This window comes from Podarcis liolepis (assembly GCF_965112155.1).
Source record: "Podarcis liolepis genome assembly, chromosome: 2".
Classification (NCBI taxonomy): domain Eukaryota; kingdom Metazoa; phylum Chordata; class Lepidosauria; order Squamata; family Lacertidae; genus Podarcis; species Podarcis liolepis.
In genome coordinates, this window is record NC_139555.1 from 108,267,956 (window position 1) to 108,291,740 (window position 23,785).

The following is a 23,785-nucleotide window of genomic DNA, read 5'->3' on the forward strand; positions in this document are numbered from 1 at the left end:
TCCTAGGCCTCCCTGGGCCCCTGATGCTATCTTATGGGGAAGGATTGCAGTATGGGTCCCCACCAGGAAGCTGCAGCCAGGCATACGTGATTGTTGCATCACACTAAATGTCAGCTGACTAGGGACCATTAGACCTGGACCAAAGATCAGTTTTTACTTTAAAAGGTTTGGATACAGAAAGGTATATTTCACTCGAGGACCTAAAGGGCATATTTCACCAGCGCTACCGGGTGAATGGGCTGGGAGGTCACACAGCTACTGACCTTGCAGCCCCTGAATGGATTTCTGTGCGGTCCTTTCTGTACAGCCTCACAAGCTCCCAGGGGTGATAAGTTGGACTAATTAAATGGAACCTTTCCCTCTCAAATAGACTTCAATCCAGAATCCTCAGTAGAAAGCTATTTTACAATGAACCAAAGATATGAAAAATATATAAAAAGGATGTCACATAGAGGAGGGAGAAAGGTTGTTTTCTGCTGCTCCAGAGAAGCGGACACGGAGCAATGGAGCCAAACTACAAGAAAGAAGATTCCACCTAAACATTAGGAAGAACTTCCTGACAGTAAGAGCTGTTCGACAGAGGAATTTGCTGCCAAGGAGTGTGGTGGAGTCTCCTACTTTGGAGGTCTTTATGCAGAGGCTTGACAACCATATGTCAGGAGTGCTCTGATGGTGTTTCCTGCTTGGCAGGGGGTTGGAATCGATGGCCCTTGTGGTCTCTTCCAACTCTATGATTCTATGAGTATTGTGTTACAGGGAGAAAGAAAGAAAGAAAGAAAGAAAGAAAGAAAGAAAGAAAGAAAGAAAGAAAGAAAGAAAGAAAGAAAGAAAGAAAGAAAGAAAGAAAGAAAGAAGTTTCGAAGCCTCTTGCCCCACCTCTGCCATGGCAGAAAGTTTTGGATTTTCCCAATCACTCATTCACCAGAAAGATATGAACGGAAAGTAGTCCTCCCTCCAGATGTAAAAACTAAGTTCAGGGGAGGCTGGTCTACTACTACTTATTTTCAAGTTTCCACTAGATCCCCAAACTACACTCTTTCTATTTCCCACAACCTCCAGTACTGAATTTCAGTGTAGAGAGAATCCTGAACATTTTTCTGTCAATCTCCCCCTCTTTAGCTAATCGGCTCTTTGCAAAAGGATTGTTGTGGGGAGGAGCTCCCACCCACTTGTTCCTAGGCAGAAAATACAAGGCAATACGTAGTCATAGTAGCTGAACTTTGAGTAAGGAAGATGTCTCTTGGTTTGAAGACCCAGGCTCAATGCAGCCATGGCATACAGCCAGGGGAAACCTTGCTGACATCCCAGCTCACCTGAGATGGCCACCCACTCACCTGATGAGACCCAGCACCTACGCACGCCATTGGGCACACACAGAGCCCACTCACATAGACATCCCCAGACAGCAACGTAACACAAATTGCACAGCCATTTGTTCACATAGGAGTTTTTTTAATACAGCATCCTCCTTAGACGGCATTCAAAGGCAGTGGTCTCTGTCGTTACAGCAGTAGAGCTCGTGCACTTGCTGTCCATCCTGGTGGACTTTTCGCGTTTTGCAGTCGCTGGTATAGAAGCCGCATTTTTTGTAGTAGTGCAAGACATGTTTAGTTGACACTGGGAAGAGAAAGAAAAGTATCTGGGTTACTGTTAGTAACTGGTGAAAGATGCTTGATGATAATGTCAGGATCCACCCCTTGCTAGGTCCCCATCAGTGACAGCTGGGGAACCGGGGGTCTGTGCTGAAGGGCAGGTTTTTGCTACCACTGTTGCCAGGTATAGCACCCAGCACCCCTGCTTATCCTCAGGAATGAATGGCAACTCTTCCCTGGCATTAGGTGAATCACTGCAATTGGGACGCCACTGGCCAGGGGGCCCAACCTGGACCCTGACTCGAGATACCTCAGCCAGGTGGACTGCATCACATGGACTTATCCAGGATCCCCTCTGTACCTTGGCATGCTAGAGTTTGACTGGAGAATCAAAAGTGAACTTAGAAAATTCCTGTTTCTCTCACTGCCTGGAGGTATTGTTGCTTCAGAGAATTTCCAGGGGGATATGTACCGTCATGTGACTGAAGGCTTGCAATCAGGTTTCGTATGGAGGCTGCATTAGGATAGCTTAGAGCTCCATTGGAACGAGGTGCTTGAACAACGAGAGAAGCACCTCATTCCAATGGAAGCTCTAAGCTTCCATTGTACTACTTGTACTACTGAAGTTGCAAGATCCCCGGCCTCCTCTGCACCCAGTCGTACTAGCCATGCCCCATCAGCCACTCATGGAAATGCACTGAAAATAAGGGGGATGGGGAGAGAAAGACAAGAAGGACCACTCACTTGAAGTGCTTCTGTACAAGACGCAGGCTGCAGGGTGTCCTGAGTGTGGATCATCAGGGCAATTCTCTTCATGTGGGGTATCTGGTACACATGGCTGTCCTTCACCCTCTGAACTGCACACGCTACAGATTAAGGCATTTGCTGTTAAAAGAAGAAAGGAAGGAAGGGAGGGAGGGAGGGAGGGAGGGAGGCACCTGCTGTAAGGCATGCTTCTTTGTTTACATGTCTTGTCCCTTCCTGAGCTTCTAAGTCACCAAACTCGTTTCCTTCAAAGAACAAAAAATGCTGAGATGCCCTGAGTCTAAAAAGGACATTGGTGGTTCTTACAGAAGGTGTAAATTGATCCCCATGGAGTTCCGCAGAACGTGATTGGCTGTGCCTACAACCAGGAGCACCCTCCCCTCTGCCACATCCCCATAGCAGGCACCTGAGGGTGCGGCCAGCTCCAGCATTGTAGAGACTTTGCAGAAAGGGTCCTCTAGTGAGCCTCCTGAGAGTGGCAGGTGCCAAGCAGCAGCTTAGAGTTGCCATATTTCAAAAAGTGAAAATCTAGACACTAAAGTTGTAGAGCTTTTATTCTTCTTCTCCTTATTAGCCAGGGTTGTTGATTTTTGGGACATAATTGCAAAAAAGAGAGAAAAGAATAAAGAGCTTTTTGAGCTATTTTTAAGGGAAATTTCCCAATATGATAATGCTGACATGGGTGGCCATATGTCTGGATTTCCACGAACATTTTAGTGATTTCTGCTTGGACACTGCTTCCGACATATGGCAACCCTAAAACAGCCGGATGGGCAACATCAACAGATGTGAACACCAGAGAGTTTGCACCAACGAGTGTGTGTGTGTGTGTGTGTGTGTGTGTGTGTGTCACTGCAGCTATGTTAGAGGGAGCACTGCCTACAGCTCCCATTTTAAGTTGCCAGGTTTATGCAGACAATTAACCATTTTTTAAAAACTAGTTGGTGAACTGCATGGGGAGGGGAAAGGCTGCACTTATGACTATTGCAAATGACTATGTTTTTTTAAATCAAATGTTTTAATAAGTAAATAAATAAAGTTAAAATAATCCCCCCCTGCCCTTTGCAATAGAGCATCATTCCCCTGAAAAACCTTCTGAAGTTGGGACCGTGCAGGGATTACAAGGACAGGAGACATAGTGGGATCTGTGGAAATCATCTCTGCCAATACCCTGACCCAAGCACGGTGGGTGATGATGCTTGTATAGATCTGGCACTTGTTACCATCCAAGCCTTTCTCCAGGCAACGTTTGCATTATTTCCAAAGTTAGCCTTTCAACCATTATCCCCAAATAGGTGCCAGAGCTAAAAAGAGAAAGAAAAAAGCTTACTGGTTCGCCAGTTCTTAGGAAGATAGGTGGTGAACATACAGCACATTTGAATTGGTGGCCTACCATGTTTTTCCATTGGCAGGTGGGACTTACCTCCACAGCTGAGGCAGAGCAAAAGACAGACTCCAAGCAGCCGGAACTGAGCCAAGCGTGGCTTCATGTTAGCAAGGAAAAAGCTGTGTCTGATTAGAAAGACTGTTTTGAAGAGTGATTGCTTGGAGACAGAGGACTAGGCTTCCTGGTAATAAGGAGGAGGAAGAGCTCAAATACTTCTCTCCGTCTGAGGCTCAATACAGTCATTATATAAGGCTGAGAGGGGCCTTCTTGGCTGCTCAACCCATTCTAATGGGCTTCAAGGTACAAGAGGGCTCTGGGGTGGCTCTGAAGAGCAGCAGAGATGTGGGTGGTGGTTCCTTGAGCCATTAAGTGCATTATGTCCTGATTGTTTAACAGATCCTAATGGGATGTGGGTTCAGCTGGATGCTCTACAGAATGTTCCATACGTCAGTGGTTCTCTGATGCTATCTTTTGTGGAGGCATGCCCGTTCCTTTGAATGGGTTCTCTGCCCAGCTCCACATTTCCTGGTTGACGGAGCCACGCAAACCAAAAGAGGAGCATGGTGCACCAGGGTAGGCAAGTTCAGTAGCTGCTTTGGCTCTGAGGCCCAGAGCATACAGCTTTTAATTTTAACAATCCTAAGTGCTTGTGATACCCCAGTAAAAAGGTAAAGGACCCTGGACGGTAAAGTTCAGTCAAAGGCGACTATGGGGTTGTGGTGCTCATCTCGCTTTCAGGCTGAGGGAGCCGGCGTTTGTCCGCAGACAGCTTTCCGGGTCATGTGGCCAGCAGGACTAAACTGCTTCTGGCACAATGGAACAGCATGACTGAAGCCAGAGTGCACGGAAATGCAATGTCCTTTTCCGCCACAGTGGTACTTATTTATCTACTTGCACTGGCGCACTTTTGGACTGCTAGGTTGTCCAGAGCTGGGACTAATCCAACCCGAGATTCTGAAATCCTCTACAGAATGTCCTAGAGCTCAGCTTCCAAATGATGCTGTCTTACTCGAGGACCTAAAGGACATATTTCACCAGCGCTACCGGGTGAATTGGCTGGGAGGCCACACAGCTACTGACCCTGCACCCACTGAGTGGATTTCTGTACGGTCCTCAGATGCTCCAAAGGGTGATAAGTTGGACTAATTAAATGGAATCTTTTCCCCTCAAAAAGACTTCACCCAGAATCTTCAGTAAAAAGCCACTTTACAATGAATTGAAGAAATGAGTTTCAAAGCCTCTTGCTTGGACTCTGTCACAGCAGAAAATTTTTCCCATCACTCATTCACCAGAAAGATATGAACGGAAAGCAGTCCTCTCTCCAGATGAAAAACCTAAGTTCAGGGGAGGTTGGTCTACTACTACTTATTCTTAAGTATCCACTAGATTCCCAAACTACTCTCTTTCTATTTTCCCCAACCTCCAGTACTGAATTTCAATGGAGAGAGAATCCTGAATATTTTTCTGTCAATCTCCCGTTCTCTGGATAATCAGCTCTCTGCCAAAAGATTGTTGTGGTGAGGTGGTCCCACCCACTTGTTCCTAGGCAGAAAATACCAGGCAATAAGTAGTCATAGTAGCTGAACCTCTAGTAAGGAAGATGTCACTTGGTTTGAAGACCCAGGCTCAATGCAGCCATGGCATACAGCCAGGAGAAACCTTGTTGAAATCCCAGCTCACCTGCGATGCCCACCCTCTCACCTGCTGAGTCCCTGCACCCACGCACGCCACTGGGCACACACAGAGCCCACTCACATAGACATCCCCACACAGCAACGTAACTCAAATTGCACAGCCATTTGTTCACATAGGAGTTCTTTTAATACAGCATCCTCCTTAGACGTCATTCAAAGGCAGTGGTCTCTGTCGTTACAGCAGTGGAGCTCGTGCACTTCCGGTACGTCATCGTAGACTTTTTGAGTTTTGCAGTCGCTGGTATAGAAGCCGCATTTTTTGTAGTAGCGCAACACACGTCCAGTTTCTGATGGGAAGAGAAAGAAAAGTATCTGGGTTACTGTTAGTAACTGGTGAAAGTTGCTTGATGATAATGTCAGGATCCGGCTTCCGGGGTGGCGCCATCGGCAATGGTGGATTCCCTCTGAACCGGAGGGACCAGCTCCGCGTGAAACGGGTCCTTTCCGCTCCGGCGAAGCGGAGACCCTTTTAGAAATCACAGGCGGATGAAGCCTGTGACCGTGGGACTCAGCGGGCACCCTTAGCGCCCCCCCAACCCACCACGGAACCCACTAACGGGCTCCAAAGCAAAGAGGGGGAAGTGGCACGGTGCTGTGAGTCAATTGCTTTTTCCGTGGAGCGAAGCCACATAGCTGTTGCTGGAGAGCGCTGCCTTTTTCCTGGGACAATTTGGCATCTAAAATAATCACCCGTGAGTGCTTAAACATTGAACAATTGGTCTACAAATAAGAACTGGCGATTAGAAAGGAATTGAACTTAAAAATTCACCTTAATTTGGTACTGAAACGGGAAGGTCTAAACAGGAAGTCAGCCTTCCATTTCCTTGTAGTCAGAAGAAAGCAAAGATAACATACACTAGAGCTTAGAAAATCACTTTTAAAGGATTGGTTTTCACCATTTAAAATCGTTGAACCCTCCTTCGGTAGCAGGAGAAGAAGGGGGATCTTTTTTTGGACTGTTTAAACCTACAGAAGTGAGTTTAAAGTAAAGTAACTTTCCACCGTCCTGACTCTGGAGCGGGGTGTCAGAATTGACGTTTTGAAGCTCATTGACCAGAGACAAATGTTTTTGACAGATAGTTAAAAGAAGAGTAACATTGTGATTCCACTGTTTCCTTTTGCATTTTAAAGGAACAAATATTGACAAAATATCTTAAAAAAAGAAACTTTGTTGCTATTGTCCTTAAAAGAAAAAAGAACCAGAAGTTTTCCCCCTAGAGGGGGACTGTGAAACTGTAACCAATTCTAGGGAGCTTGCAGCTGCCACAGATTACAACCGTGGGAAAGGACTTGTGACCTTGCAGGACAATGTTTTCAGAAGCACTGTTGGGTGCTTTCTGTAAAATAAATGCCCTATTGGATTAGTTAAGTCAGAAGACGGATTTGATGACAAATGAGGCCAGAGCATTTGAACAGGTAGTGGGAAATTATATGGAGCCCACCCAGGAACTTAAACAGGAGTGTGTCCTGACAGAGCAGATGAGAGAAGAGGAGGATGCAGAATCTTGGGCGCCAGAGATGGAGGGACTTTTGGCCCAGCAGGAAAATGAGCCTTTGGATTTGACAAATGAACTTGGAAAAAACCAGATTTGGAAAGACAAAGTTTGGATTGATTTGGAAATGGGGGGTTGGACTGACCCCCCTATGCAGGGATGTTTGGACTTTCTGAGTCTGGCAATGGGCCGTCAGAGGTTTGGAGCTGTTGGGACTTCCAATTTTGGAGGGAATTTGAAACATGTCTTAAAGTACCACATGGAGTCTAGTCTGGACTATGGGAAAGGGGCTGATTTGTTGAAAAGGGTCAAAAACACTACCAAGCTGGAGTTCCCACGAGTGAAAGGAAAATATGAAGAAGAGCTGCGGAAGGGACATGGAAGAGATTTGAAGGCCTCAGATATAAGATCACCAGGTTAATGTGCCAGACTAATGGGATAAAAAGGACTGACAATCCCGGGACCGGGGGGAGGGGACGCTGGAAGAAGATTGGATTGTTTTTATTTTCGTTTTTTATAGTTAGAAATGTTTTATGAATGTTGGAAAAATGTTGAAATGAAATTACTTGGCTCTTGTAAAAATGTTTAAAGAATCAGGTAAAAAGGTAATGGTTATGAGAAGCTGGTAAAAATAAGATTTAAGTCTTAAGTTTTAAGGTTTTTTATAAGATAAGATGAAAATAGAGTAAGGTAATGTAATGACAGAATATTATGAATTGGGGAAAGGATTTGCTGTGACAATTATTAATCAAGATACAAGAGATGGGAGGAGGAGGAGGTCATGGAAAGAAGGTAATGAAAGTGGAGAATCTGAAAATGATGGTTTTCTTTTTTCTTTTTCTGTTTTTGTCTTTTTTCTATGTAATTTTTTTAAAAAATCTTTTTTTAATAAATGTTTTTTTAAAAAAAGATAATGTCAGGATCCACCCCTTGCTAGGCCCCCATCAGTGACAGCTGGGGAAACGGGGGTCTGTGCTGAAGGGCAGGTTTTTGCTACCACTGTTGCCAGGTATAGCACCCAACCCCCCTGCTTATCCTGAAGAATGCTTATCCAGGATCCCATCTGTACCTTGACATGCTAGAGTTTGACTGGAGAATCAAAAGTGAACTTAGAAAATTCATGTTTCTCTTACTACCTGCAGGTAATGTTGCTTCAGAGAATTTCCAGGGGGGATACGTTCCGTCATGTGACTGCAATCAGGTTTCGTATGGAGGCTGCATTAGGATAGCTTAGAGCTCCATTGGAACGAGGTGCTTGAACAACGAGAGAAGCACCTCATTCCAATGGAAGCTCTAAGCTTCCATTGTACTACTTGTACTACTGAAGTTGCAAGATCCCCGGCCTCCTCTGCACCCAGTCATACTAGCCATGCCCCATCAGCCACTCATGGAAATGCACTGAAAATAAGGGGGACGGGGAGAGAAAGACAAGAAGGACCACTCACTTGAAGTGATTCTGTACAAGACGCAGGCTGCGGGGTGTCCTGTATGTGGATCATCAGCGCATTTCTCTTCATATGGGGCAGCCTGTATACACGGCTGTCCTGGACCCTCTGAACTGCACAGGCTACAGATTAAGGCATTTGCTGTTAAAAGAAGAAAGGAAGGGAGGGAGGGAGGGAGGGAGGGAGGGAGGGAGGGAGGGAGGCACCTGCTGTAAGGCATGTTTTTCTGTTTACATGCCTTGTCCCTTCCTGAGCTTCTAAGTCACCAAACTCGTTGTTTCCTTCAAAGAAGAAAAATGCTGAGATGCCCTGAGTCTATAAAGGACATTGGTGGTATTAGGATATTTCCGTTCCACCTTAAAAGGGAGCAGGCTTTGTGAGTCACAGAGTCTGCGTATTTCCTGTTCACAGGATGTTTCAGTTGTGTCTATGCTTTCATTTCTCTCTCTGTGTCTGAAACATGAAGCAGGCAGTCATGTTTTCTTTGTTCTGATCAACACTGAATAAACTTGTAAATAATGCTCTCCTGAGTGCATCTTTCGCTGTGCATTATCAGCTGATAGAGCGTGCATCAGCTCTGGAATGTGGCAAGCTATTTCTGGAGCTCGTGTCGCTAATTGCTGATACTGTGTGTCTACGAGAGATCAATGGACGTCCAGGGATGACTTGTGGGGCCATGATGGACTTTGTCTCCCTGGCAGTATCCCAACAACAGGTTTTGGGCCCAGATTCACGGCACTTACAGGAGAGTAAAGACTGCAAAAAAGGCTGTGAAGTTATGTGTGGGAAAAGCGAAAGTGAGGCTTTTTGTTGCCGCAGCAAAGTTTCTTTGAACTCCGGCCAACTAATTGGTCTGGGAGTCGAGCCAAGCAGGCCTCAAGATTTATGAGCTGCCGAGATAAGAAGTCTCTGAAGTGAAAAAGACTCACGGCTCAAGTAAAGAGTTGGAATGGAGTTTTTCCAAGCTTCTGAAGCTGCTGAGTGCCCAAAGTTAAATTGGCACAATTATCAGACCTGGGCAAAATGGTGTGAAAGTCTACTACGTCAGTTTGGAGTGTGGCATACTGTGTCTGAAGCCCCTCCAGTTCCTCTGACAGATAGATGGAGGGCCCAAAATTTAAAGGCCATAGACGTAATAGTCTTGTCCGTCTCTCTGGAGGAAATTGCCACGTTAGCTGGTAACACAACTGCACGCAAGATGTGGAATGCTTTGAAGATAGCCCATCCGCCAGTCATCCCAGCCCAGAGTTTGACTGCATTGGAGGTCCTGGCTGTTTCCCAGAAGGCGAGTGAATGCAGGGATGCTGAGGGCACCGGTTTCAAGCTGCAGGGGGAGCTGACTGTGATGTCATCCCAGGCAGCATTCCAGCCTCCAGGGGGAGCCAAGGAGTCAGCAGCTGAGAGCTCTGTTTCTCATGAGAACCAAGGTCATCGCCTTTGCAGAGGCCGGAAGGCCAGAGGTAAACAGAGACCGGTGCCTGCAGATGGCCCGAAGCAGAAGGGGGGGGTGAAGAGCCCACGCCAGTGGAAAACAAGGCTTTGTTTGCTGGCACAGCTTCACCAAAGGCTAAAGGCAAGTCTGATGGCCAGGAGCAGGGGGGCAAGCAGCAAAAGCCCACGCCCGTGGAAAACAAGGTTTTGCTTGCCAGAAAAACTGCTCCAAAGGCCAAGGCCAGATTTATTGTAGATTCTGGATGCACCCGCCATTTGGCAAAAGACCGGCATCTCTTTATCTCCTTCAAACCTCACATGGTGAGATCCACCTGGCTGACGGAAAGACGTTGCGAATCGCAGGAGAAGGGACTGTGAGACTGGCAAGTCTGCACACAACCATCAAAGGTGTACTTTATGTTCCAGGTGCTGCAGACAATTTGCTCAGTGTCCCACAGCTGACTGGGCATGGCTTTGAGATTTCCTTCAAGAGGAACGTCTGTGTCATCAGGAAAGGCAAAGAGGACATTTTGCATGCAAAGTTTATAGATGGATTGTTCTATATGATGACAATGGTCCTGTTGTGTCTAATGTTGATTCTTGTTGTGTTGCACAAACTAACAAAATTCTTCATGCAGGATGCATTCATGAAGCACACAGAAGATTTTGTCACATGTCTTGGCAGGCACTGGCCAAGATGCCAGGATTGGTTCAGGGTTTGAACATCAAACCCTGTAAGTTTCACATGAAATGTGTATCTTGTGCAGAGAACAAGGTGAAGGTTGCTCCAAAAGGCACAGAGTCTAGCAGGCAGGCTTCCAAACCCTACCAGCTAGTCCACGCAGACCTGGTTGGTCCACTTGCACCCTCTTTGGGTGGAGCAAGGTACTTCATGGTTCTGATTGATTCTTTTTCCAGGTACATTCATGTGTTTATGCTCGAGCAGAAATCGCAAGTGTTTCCGAAGTTCAAGGCATTCTGTGCTTGGTTGGAGAATGTTCACAGTAAACCTATCAGCTGTCTCTTTACTGATCGGGGCGGGGAGTTCACTTCTCAGCAGTTTCAAGCTTTCCTGACTGAGAAAGGAATCCAGCATGACTTGTCAGCGCCTAGATCGCCATGGATGAATGGACTTGCGGAGCAAGCAAATCAAACATTGCTTCAAGGCCTAAAAACCTTGTTGCATGATGCCAATCTCCCTGATAAGTATTGGGGGGAGGCTCTGTTGACTTTTGTTTACACTTATAATCGCAGACTGTCATCACCTATTGGTTGTACCCCCTATGAGAAGATGTTCGGTAAGAAACCTTGCGTCAAGCACATGAGAATCTTTGGTTCTGATATGTGGGTACACACCCCAAAGAGCAACAAGCTTGGGAAGCGTGGGGCACATGGTTTGTTCATGGGGTACGAAAAAGGTGCATACAGGGTATGGATGACTGACTCTAAGTCCATTAAGTTCACAAAGAGTGTTGAGTACAATCCTAAGTGGGGGGGAAATGTGGGAATTTTCCAGAGTTACCCAGAGGAGGATGAAGGTGATGTGAAAAAAGCAGATGGTGTTGAGGAAGAAGAGGATGATGATGATGATGATCAGAGTTCGGATTCCAGTTCATTGGGCGGCGCTGCTGCTGGTGTCAGCAACAGTGATGACACAGCAGACTACAAGAGCGCAAAGGCCTCAGTCAGACTATCTGATGCATCTGACAATGAACTGTAAGAACCACTGTTCACCATTGGTCACTTTTCTCCTAAGAAGGAGGAGATGAGTCCAGAAGACTTGCGTCTAGTACGCAGATCTGAAAGGGCGACCAAAGGCAGACCTCCAAAGAGATTTGCTGATGAGTTTGCTAAGACAGCAACTGCTGTTCTTAGTAGCTCAGAGAAGGTGTGGGAACCTTCAAGTTTCAAAGAGGTTCAGGAGTTAACCTCTAAAGATGCTGAGCCTTGGCTTAATGCCATGAAGGCTGAAGTTGATTCCTTGAATAGGAACCAAACTTGGGAACTGGTACCGGTAATCCCAGGAATGAGACTGGTTGGCAGCAAATGGGCCAAGACAGACCAGAATGGCAAGGTAGTTAGACACAAAGCCAGATTGGTTGCCAGAGGTTTTTCACAGGTACCAGGACAGGGTTACCACGAGACCTACTCACCCACCGTCAAGTATGAGAGCATTCGGCTAATGCTCAAAATTGCTGCAGAGGAGAAACTGCATGTTTCCCATCATGACATTAATACAGCTTTTTTGTACGGGGTTTTGGGGGAGGAGCTGTATATGCTTCCACCTGATGGAATGCAGATACAGAAGGGAATGGTCTGTAAACTGCGGAAATCCTTATATGGTCTCAAGCAGAGTGCCAGGTGTTGGAACACAAAACTCACTGAGACATTGCTTTCCCTAGGTTTTCACCAGGGCAAAGCTGATCCATGTGTTTTTGTCAAGGAGGAGGGGCAAAACAAACTGTATTGTTTATGTTTTGTTGATGATCTTCTGATGTTTTGGAAGAATCAGGCTTTGTACCAAAGCACCCTAGCTCAGCTGAAGGAGCACTTTGACATGAAGGATCTTGGTGAGGTATCCAACTATCTTTCTCTGCAGGTGGAGAGGGACCAAGCAGGTAATTTTCTGGTACACCAAACACGGAAAATTGCTGATGTGTTAACCAGGTTGAATTTGGTTGATGCAAACCTAGCAGACACACCGATGGTGACAGGTTACCAGGTAGATAGTACTGCTGAAGCGTTTTCTGACACTAGGCTGTACAGATGCATTCTAGGCAAGTTGAATTTCATTGCTAGATGCTCAAGACCTGACATAGCTGTAAGCACTAACTTGCTTAGCAGACATGCTAATAATCCTACTGTTCAGGATTGGAAAGCTCTGAAGCACATAGCCCACTATTTGAAAGGGACTTTGCACTACAGGCTGAGGTTCACCAGTCAGAAGACTGGAGGTCTTGAAATCTTTGCAGATGCTAGTTTTGGAAGTGACACCATGGATGGTACAAGCACTTCTGGGGCCATGATGGACTTTGTCTCCCTGGCAGTATCCCAACAGGTGGTTCTTACAGAAGGTGTAAATTGATCCCCATGGAGTTCTGCAGAACGTGATTGGCTGTGCCTAGAACCAGGAGCACCCTCCCCTCTGCCACATCCCCATAACAGGCATCTGAGGGTGCAGCCAGCTCCAGCATTGTAGAGACTTTGCAGAAAGGGTCCTCTAGTGAGCCTCCTGAGAGTGGCAGGTGCCAAGCAGCAGCTTAGAGTTGCCATATTTCAAAAAGTAAAAATCTAGACACTAAAGTTGTAGAGCTTTTATTCTTCTTCTCCTTATTAGCCAGGGTTGTTGATTTTTGGGACATAATTGCAAAAAAGAGAGAAAAGAATAAAGAGGTTTTTGAGCTATTTTTAAGGGAAACTTCCCAATATGATAATACTGACATGGGTTGCCATATGTCCGGATTTCCACAGACATTTTTAGTGATTTCTGCTTGGACACTGCTTCCGACATATGGCAACCCTAAAACAGCCAGATAGGCAACATCAACAGATGTGAACACCAGAGAGTTTGCACCAACGGTGTGTGTGTGTGTGTGTGTGTGTGTGTGTGTGTGTGTGTGTGTGTCACTGCAGCTATAATAGGAGGAGCACTGCCTGCAGCTGCTATTGTAAGCTGTCAAGTTTGTGCAGACAATTGAACATTTTTTCAAAGCTAGTTGGTGAACTGCATGGGGAGGGGAAAGGCTGCACTTATGTCTGTTGCAAACTACTTTGATTTTTTTAAAATCAAATGTTTTAATAAGTAAAAAAATAAGTAAATAAATAAAGTTGAAATAATCCCCCCTGCCCTGTGCATTAGAGCATCATTCCCCTTCCTGAAGCTAGGACCGTGCAGGGATTACAAGGACAGGAGACATAGCGGGATCTGTGGAAATCATCTCTGCCAATACCCTGACCCCTTCATGGATCACTGCCTTGCCATGGCAAAGGGGCTTGGATAACTCAGAGAAGCTATGAGCTATACCTTGCAGGGCCACCCAAGATGGACAGGTCATAGTGGAGAGTTTTGACCAAACGTGATCCACCTGGAGCAGGAACCGGCAAGCCACTCCAGTATCCCTGCCAAGAAAACTCCATGGACAAAGACAACAGGCATATAAAAGTTATGACGCTGGAAGATGAGCCCCTCAGGTCGGAGGGCATCCAACATGCTACTGGGGAAGAGCGGAGGACAAGTACAAGTAGATCCAGAGCTGATGAAGTGGCTGGGCCAAAGCCGAAAGGACGGTCAGTTGCAAATATGCCTGGAAGCGAAAGGAAAATCCAATGCTGTAAAGAAAAATATTGTATAGGAACCTGGAATGTAAGAACCATGAACCTTGGTAAGTTGGATGTGGTCAAAAATGAGATGGCAAGAATAAATATTGACATCCTGGGCATCAGTGAACTAAAATGGATGGGAATGGGTGAATTCAGTTCGGATGACCATCATATCTACTACTGTGGGCAAGAATCCCGTAAAAGAAATGGAGTGGCCCTCATAGTCAACAGAAGAGTGGCGAAAGCTGTACTGGGATGCAATCTCAAAAATGATAGAATGATCTTGATACGATTCCAAGGCAGACCTTTTAACATCACAGTAATCCAAGTTTATGCACCAACCACTGGTGCTGAAGAAGTTGAAATTGACCAATTCTATGAAGACTTACAACACCTTATAGAAATGACACCAAAGAAGGATGTTCTTCTCATTATAGGGGATTGGAATGCTAAAGTAGGGAGTCAAGAGATAAAAGGAACAACTGGCAAGTTTGGCCTTGGAGTTCCAAACGAAGCAGGGCAAAGGCTAATAGAGTTCTGCCAAGAGAACAAGCTGGTCATCACAAACACTCTTTTCCAACAATACAAGAGACGACTCTACACATGGACATCACCAGACGGGCAGCATTGAAATCAGATTGATTATATTCTCTGCAGCCAAAGATGGAGAAGCTCTATACAGTCAGCAAAAACAAGACCTGGAGCTGACTGTGGCTCAGATCATCAGCTTCTTATAGCAAAATTCAAGCTTAAACTGAAGAAGGTAGGAAAAACCACTGGGCTGGTAAGATACAATCTAAGTCAAATCCCTTATGAATACACAGTGGAAGTGAGAAACAGGTTTAAGGATTTAGATTTGGTGGACAGAGTGCCTGAAGAACTATAGATGCAGGCTCGTAACATTATACAGGAGGCAGCAACTAAAACCATCCCAACAAAAAGGAAATGCAAGAAAGCAAAGTGGCTGTCCAATGAGGCCTTACAAATAGTGAGGGAGAGAAGGGAAGCAAAATGTGAGGGAGATAGTGAAAGATACAGGAAATTGAATGCAGATTTCCAAAGAATAGCAAGGAGAGACAAGAAGGCCTCCTTAAACGAGCAATGCAAAGAAATAGAGGAAAACAATAGAATGGGAAAAAACAGAGATCTGTTCAAGAAAACTGGAGATATGAAAGGAACATTTCGTACAAAGATTACCATAATAAAAGACAAAAGTGGAAAGGACCTAACAGAAGCAGAAGACATCAAGAAGAAGTGGCAAGAATACACAGAGGAACTATACCAGAAAGAAATGGATGGCTCGTACACCCCGGGTAGTGTGGTTGCTGACCTTGAGCCAGACATCCTGGAGAGTGAAGTCAAATGGGCCTTAGAAAGCACTGCTAACAACAAGGCCAGTGGAAGTGATGATATTCCAGCTGAACTATTTAATATTTTAAACGATGATGCTGTTAAGCTGCTACACTCAATATGCCAGCAAGTTTGGAAAACTCAGCAGTGGCCAGAGGATTGGAGAAGATCAGTCTACATCCCAATTCCAAAGAAGGGCAGTGCCAAAGAATGCTCCAACTACCGCACAATTGCACTCATTTCACACGCTAGCAAGGTTATGCTTAAAATTCTACAAGGCAGGCTTAAGCAGTATGTGGACCGAGAACTCCCAGAAGTGCAAGCTAGATTTCAAAGGGGCAGAGGAACCAGAGACCAAATTGCAAACATGCGCTGGATTATGGAGAAAGCTAGAGAGTTCCAGAAAGACATCTACTTCTGTTTCATTGACTATGCAAAAGCCTTTGACTGTGTCGACCACAGCAAACTATGGCAACTTCTTAAAGAAATGGGAGTGCCTGATCACCTCATCTGTCTCCTGAGAAATCTCTATGTGGGACAAGAAGCTACAGTTAGAACTGGATATGGAACAACTGATTGGTTCAAAATTGGGAAAGGAGTACAGCAAGGCTGTATATTGTCTCCCGGCTTATTTAACTTATATGCAGAATTCATCATGCTAAAGGCTAGGCTGGATGAATCCCAAACTGGAATTAAGATTGCCGGAAGAAATATCAACAACCTCAGATATGCAGATGACACAACCTTGATGGCAGAAAGTGAGGAGGAATTAAAGAACCTTTTAATGAGGGTGAAAGAGGAAAGCGCTAAATATGGTCTGAAGCTCAACATCAAAAAAACGAAGATCATGGCCACTGGTCCCATCACCTCCTGGCAAATAGAAGGGGAAGAAATGGAGGCAGTGAGAGATTTTACCTTCTTGGGCTCCATGATCACTGCAGATGGTGACAGTAGTCACGAAATTAAAAGACGCCTGCTCCTTGGGAGAAAGGCGATGGCAAACCTAGACAGTATCTTAAAAAGCAGAGACATCACCTTGCCAACAAAGGTCCGTATAGTTAAAGCCATGGTTTTCCCAGTAGTGATGTATGGAAGTGAGAGCTGGACCATAAAGAAGGCTGATCGCCGAAAAATTGGTGCCTTTGAATTATGGTGCTGGAGGAATCCCATGGACTGCAAGAAGATCAAACGTATCCATTCTTAAGGAAATCAGCCGTGAGTGGTCACTGGAAGGACAGATCCTGAAGCTGAGGCTCCAAGACTCATGGCCACCTCATGAGAAGAAAAGACTCCCTGGAAAAGACCCTGATGTTGGAAAAGATGGAGGGCACAAGGAGAAGGGGACGACAGAGGACGAGATGTTTGGACGGTGTTCTCGAAGCTACAAACATGAGTCTGACCAAACTGCGGGAGGCAGTGGAAGACAGGAGTGCCTGGCGTGCTCTGGTCCATGGGGTGACGAAGAGTCGGACACGACTAAACGACCAAACAACAACAACAATACCCTGACCCAAGCACAGTGGGTGACGATGCCTGTATAGATCTGGCATTTAATAGCATTTAAACCTTTCTCCAGGTCTGCGCTATTTCCAAAGTTAGCCTTTCGATCATTATCCCCAAATAGGTGCCAGAGCTAAAAAGAGAAAGAAAAAAGCTTATGGGTTCCCCAGTTCTTGGGAAGATAGGTGGTGAACATGCAGCACATTTGAACTGGTGGCCTACCATGTTTTTCCATTTGCAGGTGGGACTTACCTCCACAGCTGAGGCAGAGCAAAACACAGACTCCAAGCGGCCAGGCGTGAGCTAAGCGTGGCTTCATGTTAGCAAGGAAAAAGCCCTGACCCATGGGAAAGACTTTTGGTACGTTGAGGCTGCTTTGAAGGCTGAAAACTTGGAGACAGCGGACTAGGCTTCCTGGCAGTAAGTAGAAGGGGCAGCTCTATCTCTGTTGAGCAACACGTCTCTCCGTCTGAGGCTCAATACTGTCATTATATAAGGCCGAGACGTGCCTTCTTGGCTGCTCACCCCATTCTAGTGGGCTTCAATGTACAAGAGGGCTCTGGGGTGGTGTGGGTGGTGGTTCCTTGAGCCATTAAGTGCATCATGTCCTGATTGTTTAACAAATGTTAATGGGATCTGGGTTCAGCTGGATGCTCTACAGAATGTCCCAGACGTCAGTGGTTCTCTGATGCTATCTTTTGTGGAGGCATGCCCGTTCCTTTCAGTGGGTTCTCTGCCCAGCTTCACATTTCTTGGTTGACTGAGCCACGCAAACCAAAAGAGGAGCATGGTGCACCAGGGCAGGCAAGTTCAGAAGCTGATTGGGCTCTGAGGCCGAGAACATACAGCTTTTAATTTTAACAATCCTAAGTGCTTGCGAGGGACAAGTGCTTGTGATACCCCAGTAAAAAGGTAAAAGGTAAAAGACCCCTGGACGGTTACGTCCAGTCAAAGACAACTTTGTGGTTGAGGCACTCATCTCACTTTCAGGCCAAGGGAGCCGGTGTTTGTCCACAGACAGCTTTCCAGGTCATGTGGCCAGCAGGACTAAACTGCTTCTGGCACAACGAGACAACATGACTGAAGCCAGAGCACACGGAAACACCATGTACAGTGGTACCTCGTGCTACAGATGCTTCAGGTTACAGACGCTTCACGTTACAGACTATCCCAGAAATAGTACCTTGGGTTAAAAAGTTTGCTTCAGGATGAGAACAAAAATTGTGCGGCGGCAGCGCAACGGCAGCGGGAGGCCCCATTAGCTAAAGTGGTACCTCAGGTTAAGAACAGTTTCAGGTTAAGTACGGACCTCCAGAAAGAAATAAGTTCTTAATCTGAGGTACCAATGTACCTTCCCCCCACAGTGGTACCTATTTATCTGCTTGCATTGGTGAGCTTTCAAACTGCTAGGTTGGCAGGAGCTGGGACTGACCCAACTCAAGATTCTGAATGTCCTAGAGGTAAAGGTGCCCCTGCCCGCACGGGCCAGTCTTGACAGACTCTAGGGTTGTGCGCTCATCTCACTCTAGAGGCCGGGGGCCAGAGCTGTCCACAGACACTTCCGGGTCACGTGGCCAGTGTGACAAGCTGCATCTGGCGAGCCAGCGCAGCACACGGAACGCCGTTTACCTTCCCGCTATAAAGCGGTACCTATTTATCTACTTGCACTTAAGGGTGCTTTCGAACTGCTAGGTGGGCAGGAGCTGGGACTGAATGACAGGAGCTCACCCCGCCGCGGGAATTCAAACCGCCAACCATGCGATCGGCAAGTCCTAGGCACTGAGGTTTTACCCACAGCGCCACCTGCGTCCCTACAATTCCTTTCAATTAACAAGACTTTCATTATATAAGGCTCAGAGGCACCTTCTTTGTACCTCAGGGCACCTGTCCCTGCTAGGCTTGAAAGGCACAAGGAGTTTTATAAGTGCATAATATACTGCTTGTTTGGACAAATCCAAATGGGCTGAAGCTGAGATACCAGACAGATGCAGTACAGAGTGTCCCAGACTTCAGCAACCCTCTTACATGTAGGGATTACTTGTTCACCACCAGGAAGCTTCAGCCAGGCCCATATGTGCTACACACATGGTTGTTTCATAGTCCTAGGCCTCCCTGGGCCCCTGATGCTATCTTATGGGGAAGGATTGCAGTATGTGTTCCCCACCAGGAAGCTGCAGCCAGGCATACGTGATTGTTGCATCACACGAAACTTCAGCTGACTAGGCAGTATTAGACCTGGATCAAAGACCAGTTTTTACATTTAAAGGTTTGGATACAGAAGGGTATATTTTACTCGAGGACCTAAAGGGCATATTTCACCAGCGCTACCGGGTGAATGGGCTGGGAGGCCACACAGCTACTGACCCTGCACCCACTGAGTGGATTTCTGTACGGTCCTCATAAGCTCTCAAGGGTGGTAAGTTGTACTAATTAAATGGAACCTTTTTCCCTCAAAAAGACTTCACCCAGAATCTTCAGTAAAAAGCCACTTTACAATGAATTGAAGAAATGAGTTTCGAAGCCTCTTGCTTGGCTTCAGTCACAGCAGAAAATTTTGGATTTTCCCAATCACTCATTCACCAAAAAGATATGAACGGAAAGCAGTCCTCTCTCCAGATGAAAAACCTAAGTTCAGTGGAGGCTGGTCTACTACTACTTATTCTTAACTTTCTACTAGATTCACAAACTACACTCTTTCAATTTTCCCCAACCTCCAGTACTGAATTTCAATGGAGAGAGAATCCTGAACATTTTTCTGTCAATCTCCCCCTCTTTAGCTAATCGGCTCTTTGCAAAAGGATTGTTGTGGGGAGGAGCTCCCACCCACTTGTTCCTAGGCAGAAAATACCAGGCAATAAGTAGTCATAGTAGCTGAACTTTGAGTAAGGAAGATGTCTCTTGGTTTGAAGACCCAGGCACAATGCAGCCATGGCATACAGCCAGGAGAAACCTTGCTGACATCCCAGCTCACCTGAGATGGCCACCCACTCACCTGATGAGACCCAGCACCTACGCACGCCATTGGGCACACACAGAGCCCACTCACATAGACATCCCCAGACAGCAACGTAACACAAATTGCACAGCCATTTGTTCACATAGGAGTTTTTTTAATACAGCATCCTCCTTAGACGGCATTCAAAGGCAGTGGTCTCTGTCGTTACAGCAGTAGAGCTCGTGCACTTCCTCTACGTCCTGGTGGACTTTTCGCGTTTTGCAGTCGCTGGTATAGAAGCCGCATTTTTTGTAGTAGCTCATGACACGTTTAGTTGACACTGGGAAGAGAAAGAAAAGTATCTGGGTTACTGTTAGTAACTGGTGAAAGATGCTTGATGATAATGTCAGGATCCACCCCTTGCTAGGTCCCCATCAGTGACAGCTGGGGAACCGGGGGTCTGTGCTGAAGGGCAGGTTTTTGCTACCACTGTTGCCAGGTATAGCACCCAGCACCCCTGCTTATCCTCAGGAATGAATGGCAACTCTTCCCTGGCATTAGGTGAAGCACTGCAATTGGGACGCCACTGGCCAGGGGGCCCAACCTGGACCCTGACTTGAGATACCTCAGCCAGGTGGACTGCATCACATGGACTTATCCAGGATCCCCTCTGTACCTTGGCATGCTAGAGTTTGACTGGAGAATCAAAAGTGAACTTAGAAAATTCCTGTTTCTCTCACTGCCTGGAGGTATTGTTGCTTCAGAGAATTTCCAGGGGGATATGTACCGTCATGTGACTGAAGGCTTGCAATCAGGTTTTGTATGGAGGCTGCATTAGGATAGCTTAGAGCTCCATTGGAACGAGGTGCTTGAACAACGAGAGAAGCACCTCATTCCAATGGAAGCTCTAAGCTTCCATTGTACTACTTGTACTACTGAAGTTGCAAGATCCCCGGCCTCCTCTGCACCCAGTCATACTAGCCATGCCCCATCAGCCACTCATGGAAGTGCACTGAAAATAAGGGGGATGGGGAGAGAAAGACAAGAAGGACCACTCACTTGAAGTGATTCTGTACAAGACGCAGGCTGCAGGGTGTCCTGAATGTGGATCATCAGGGCATTTCTCTTCATGTGGGAAATTTGATTTACATGGCTCTCCTGAATACTTTGAACTGCACTTCCTACAGATTAAGGCATTTGCTGTTAAAAGAAGAAAGGAAGGGAGGGAGGGAGGGAGGCACATGCTGTAAGGCATGCTTCTTTGTTTACATGTCTTGTCCCTTCCTGAGCTTCTAAGTCACCAAGCTCGTTTCCTTCAAAGAACAAAAAATGCTGAGATGCCCTGAGTCTAAAAAGGACATTGGTGGTTCTTACAGAAGGTGTAAATTGATCCCCATGGAGTTCCGCAGAACGTGATTGGCTGTGCCTACAACCAGGAGCACCCTCCCCTCTGCCACATCCTCATAGCAGGCACCTGAGGGTGCGGCCAGCTCCAGCATTGTAGAGACTTTGCAGAAAGGGTTCTCTAGTGCGCCTCCTGAGAGTGGCAGGTGCCAAGCAGCAGCTTAGAGTTGCCATATTTCAAAAAGTGAAAATCTAGACACTAAAGTTGTAGAGCTTTTATTCTTCTTCTCCTTATTAGCCAGGGTTGTTGATTTTTGGGATATAATTGCAAAAAAGAGAGAAAAGAATAAAGAGCTTTTTGAGCTATTTTTAAGGGAAATTTCCCAATATGATAATGCTGACATGGGTTGCCATATGTCTGGATTTCCATGAACATTTTAGTGATTTCTGTTTGGACACTGCTTCTGACGTATGGCTACCCTAGAACAGCCGGATGGGCAACGTCAATAGATGTGAACACCAGAGAGTTTGCACCAACGAGAGAGAGAGAGAGAGAGAGAGAGAGAGAGAGAGAGAGAGAGAGAGTGTCTCACTGCAGCTATATTAGAAGGAGCACTGCCTACAGCTCCCATTTTAAGCTGCCAGGTTTATGCAGACAATTAAACATTTTTCAAAAACTAGTTGGTGAACTGCATGGGGAGGGGAAAGGCTGCACTTATGACTATTGCAAATTACTATGTTTTTTTAAATCAAATGTTTTAATAAGTAAATAAATAATGTTAAAATAAGCCGCCCCCCCCCCCCGCCCTGTGCAATAGAGCATCATTCCCCTGAAAAACCTTCTGAAGTTGGGACCGTGCAGGGATTACAAGGACAGGAGACATAGTGGGATCTGTGGAAATCATCTCTGCCAATACCCTGACCCAAGCACGGTGGGTGATGATGCTTGTATAGATCTGGCACTTGTTACCATCCAAGCCTTTCTCCAGGCAACGTTTGCATTATTTCCAAAGTTAGCCTTTCAATCATTATCCCCAAATAGGTGCCAGAGCTAAAAAGAGTTCGCCACTTCTTAGGAAGATAGGTGGTGAACATACAGCACATTTGAATTGGTGGCCTACCATGTTTTTCCATTGGCAGGTGGGACTTACCTCCACAGCTGAGGCAGAGCAAAAGACAGACTCCAAGCAGCCAGACCTGAGCCAAGCGTGGCTTCATGTTAGCAAGGAAAATGCTGTGTCTGATTAGAAAGACTGTTTTAAGAGTGATTGCTTGGAGACAGAGGACTAGGCTTCCTGGTAATAAGGAGGAGGAAGAGCTCAAATACCTCTCTCCTTCTGAGGCTCAATACTGTCATTATATAAGGCCGAGAGGGGCCTACTTGGCTGCTCAACCCATTCTAATGGGCTTCAAGGTACAAGAGGGCTCTGGGGTGGCTCTGAAGAGCAGCAGAGATGTGGGTGGTGGTTCCTTGAGCCATTAAGTGCATTATGTCCTGATTGTTTAACAGATCCTAATGGGATGTGGGTTCAGCTGGATCCTCTATAGAATATTCCATACCTCAGTGGTCCTCTGATGCTATCTTTTGTGGAGGCATGCCCGTTCCTTTTAATGGGTTCTCTGCCCAGCTCCACATTTCCTGGTTGACGGAGCCACGCAAACCAAAAGAGGAGCATGGTGCACCAGGGCAGGCAAGTTCAGAAGCTGATTGGGCTCTGAGGCCCAGAGCATACATCTTTTAATTTTAACAATGCTAAGTGATTGTGATACCCCAGTAAAAAGGTAAAAGGCAAAGGACCTGTGGACGGATAAGTCTAGTCAAAGACAAGTATGGGGTTCAGGCACTCATCTCACTTTCAGGCCGAGGGAGCCAGCGTTTGACCACAGACAGCTTTCCAGGTCATGTGGCCAGCATGACTAAACCGCTTCTGGAGCAACAGAACAACATGACAAAAGCCAGAGCACATGGAAACACCCTGTACAGTGGTACCTCATGTTACAGATGCTTCAGGTTACAGACACTTCAGGTTACAGACTCCGCTATCCCAGAAATAGTACCTTGGGTTAAGAAATTTGCTTCAGGATGAGAACAGAAATCGTGCAGCGGCAGCAGTGGGAGGCCCCATTAGCTAAAGTGGTACCTCAGGTTAAGAACAGTTTCAGGTTAAGAACGGTCTTCCAGGAAGAAATAAGTTCTTAATCTCAGGTACCAATGTACCTTCCCCCCACAGTGGTACCTATTTATCTGTTTGCATTGGTGCGCTTTCAAACTGCTAGGTTGGCAGGCGCTGGGACTGACCCAACTCAAGATTCTGAATGTCCTAGAGGTAAAGGTAAAGGTGCCCCTGCCCGTACGGGCCAGTCTTGACAGACTCTAGGGTTGTGCGCTCATCTCACTCTAGAGGCTGGGAGCCAGCACTCTCAGCAGACACTTCCGGGTCATGTGGCCAGTGTGACGAAGCTGCTCTGGTGAACCGGCACCAGAGCAGCAACGGAAACGCAGTTTACTTTCCCGCTATAAAGCGGTAC

General features: G+C 46.3%; 1 protein-coding gene across 2 annotated transcripts; it reads right to left on the bottom strand.

Annotated features, from left to right (window-relative positions):
- Positions 1-1,469: 1,469 nt before the first annotated feature.
- Positions 1,470-22,486, bottom strand: LOC310702020 (uncharacterized protein). Of its 2 annotated transcripts, none has more exons than XM_083493629.1 (3): positions 22,408-22,486; positions 8,377-8,517; positions 1,470-1,617 (listed from the first exon to the last, which is right to left on the bottom strand). In XM_083493629.1, the coding sequence occupies exons 1-3, from the start codon at positions 22,472-22,474 to the stop codon at positions 1,481-1,483; spliced, it is 345 nt and encodes a 114-aa protein (XP_083349755.1). In that variant the 5' UTR covers positions 22,475-22,486; the 3' UTR covers positions 1,470-1,480. The 2 variants fall into 2 exon arrangements, 1 of the variants encoding a protein (XP_083349755.1); XR_014523148.1 differs by lacking the exons at positions 1,470-1,617; positions 22,408-22,486 and adding exons at positions 5,611-5,725; positions 17,230-17,485.
- Between the last annotated feature and the right edge of the window lie 1,299 nt (positions 22,487-23,785).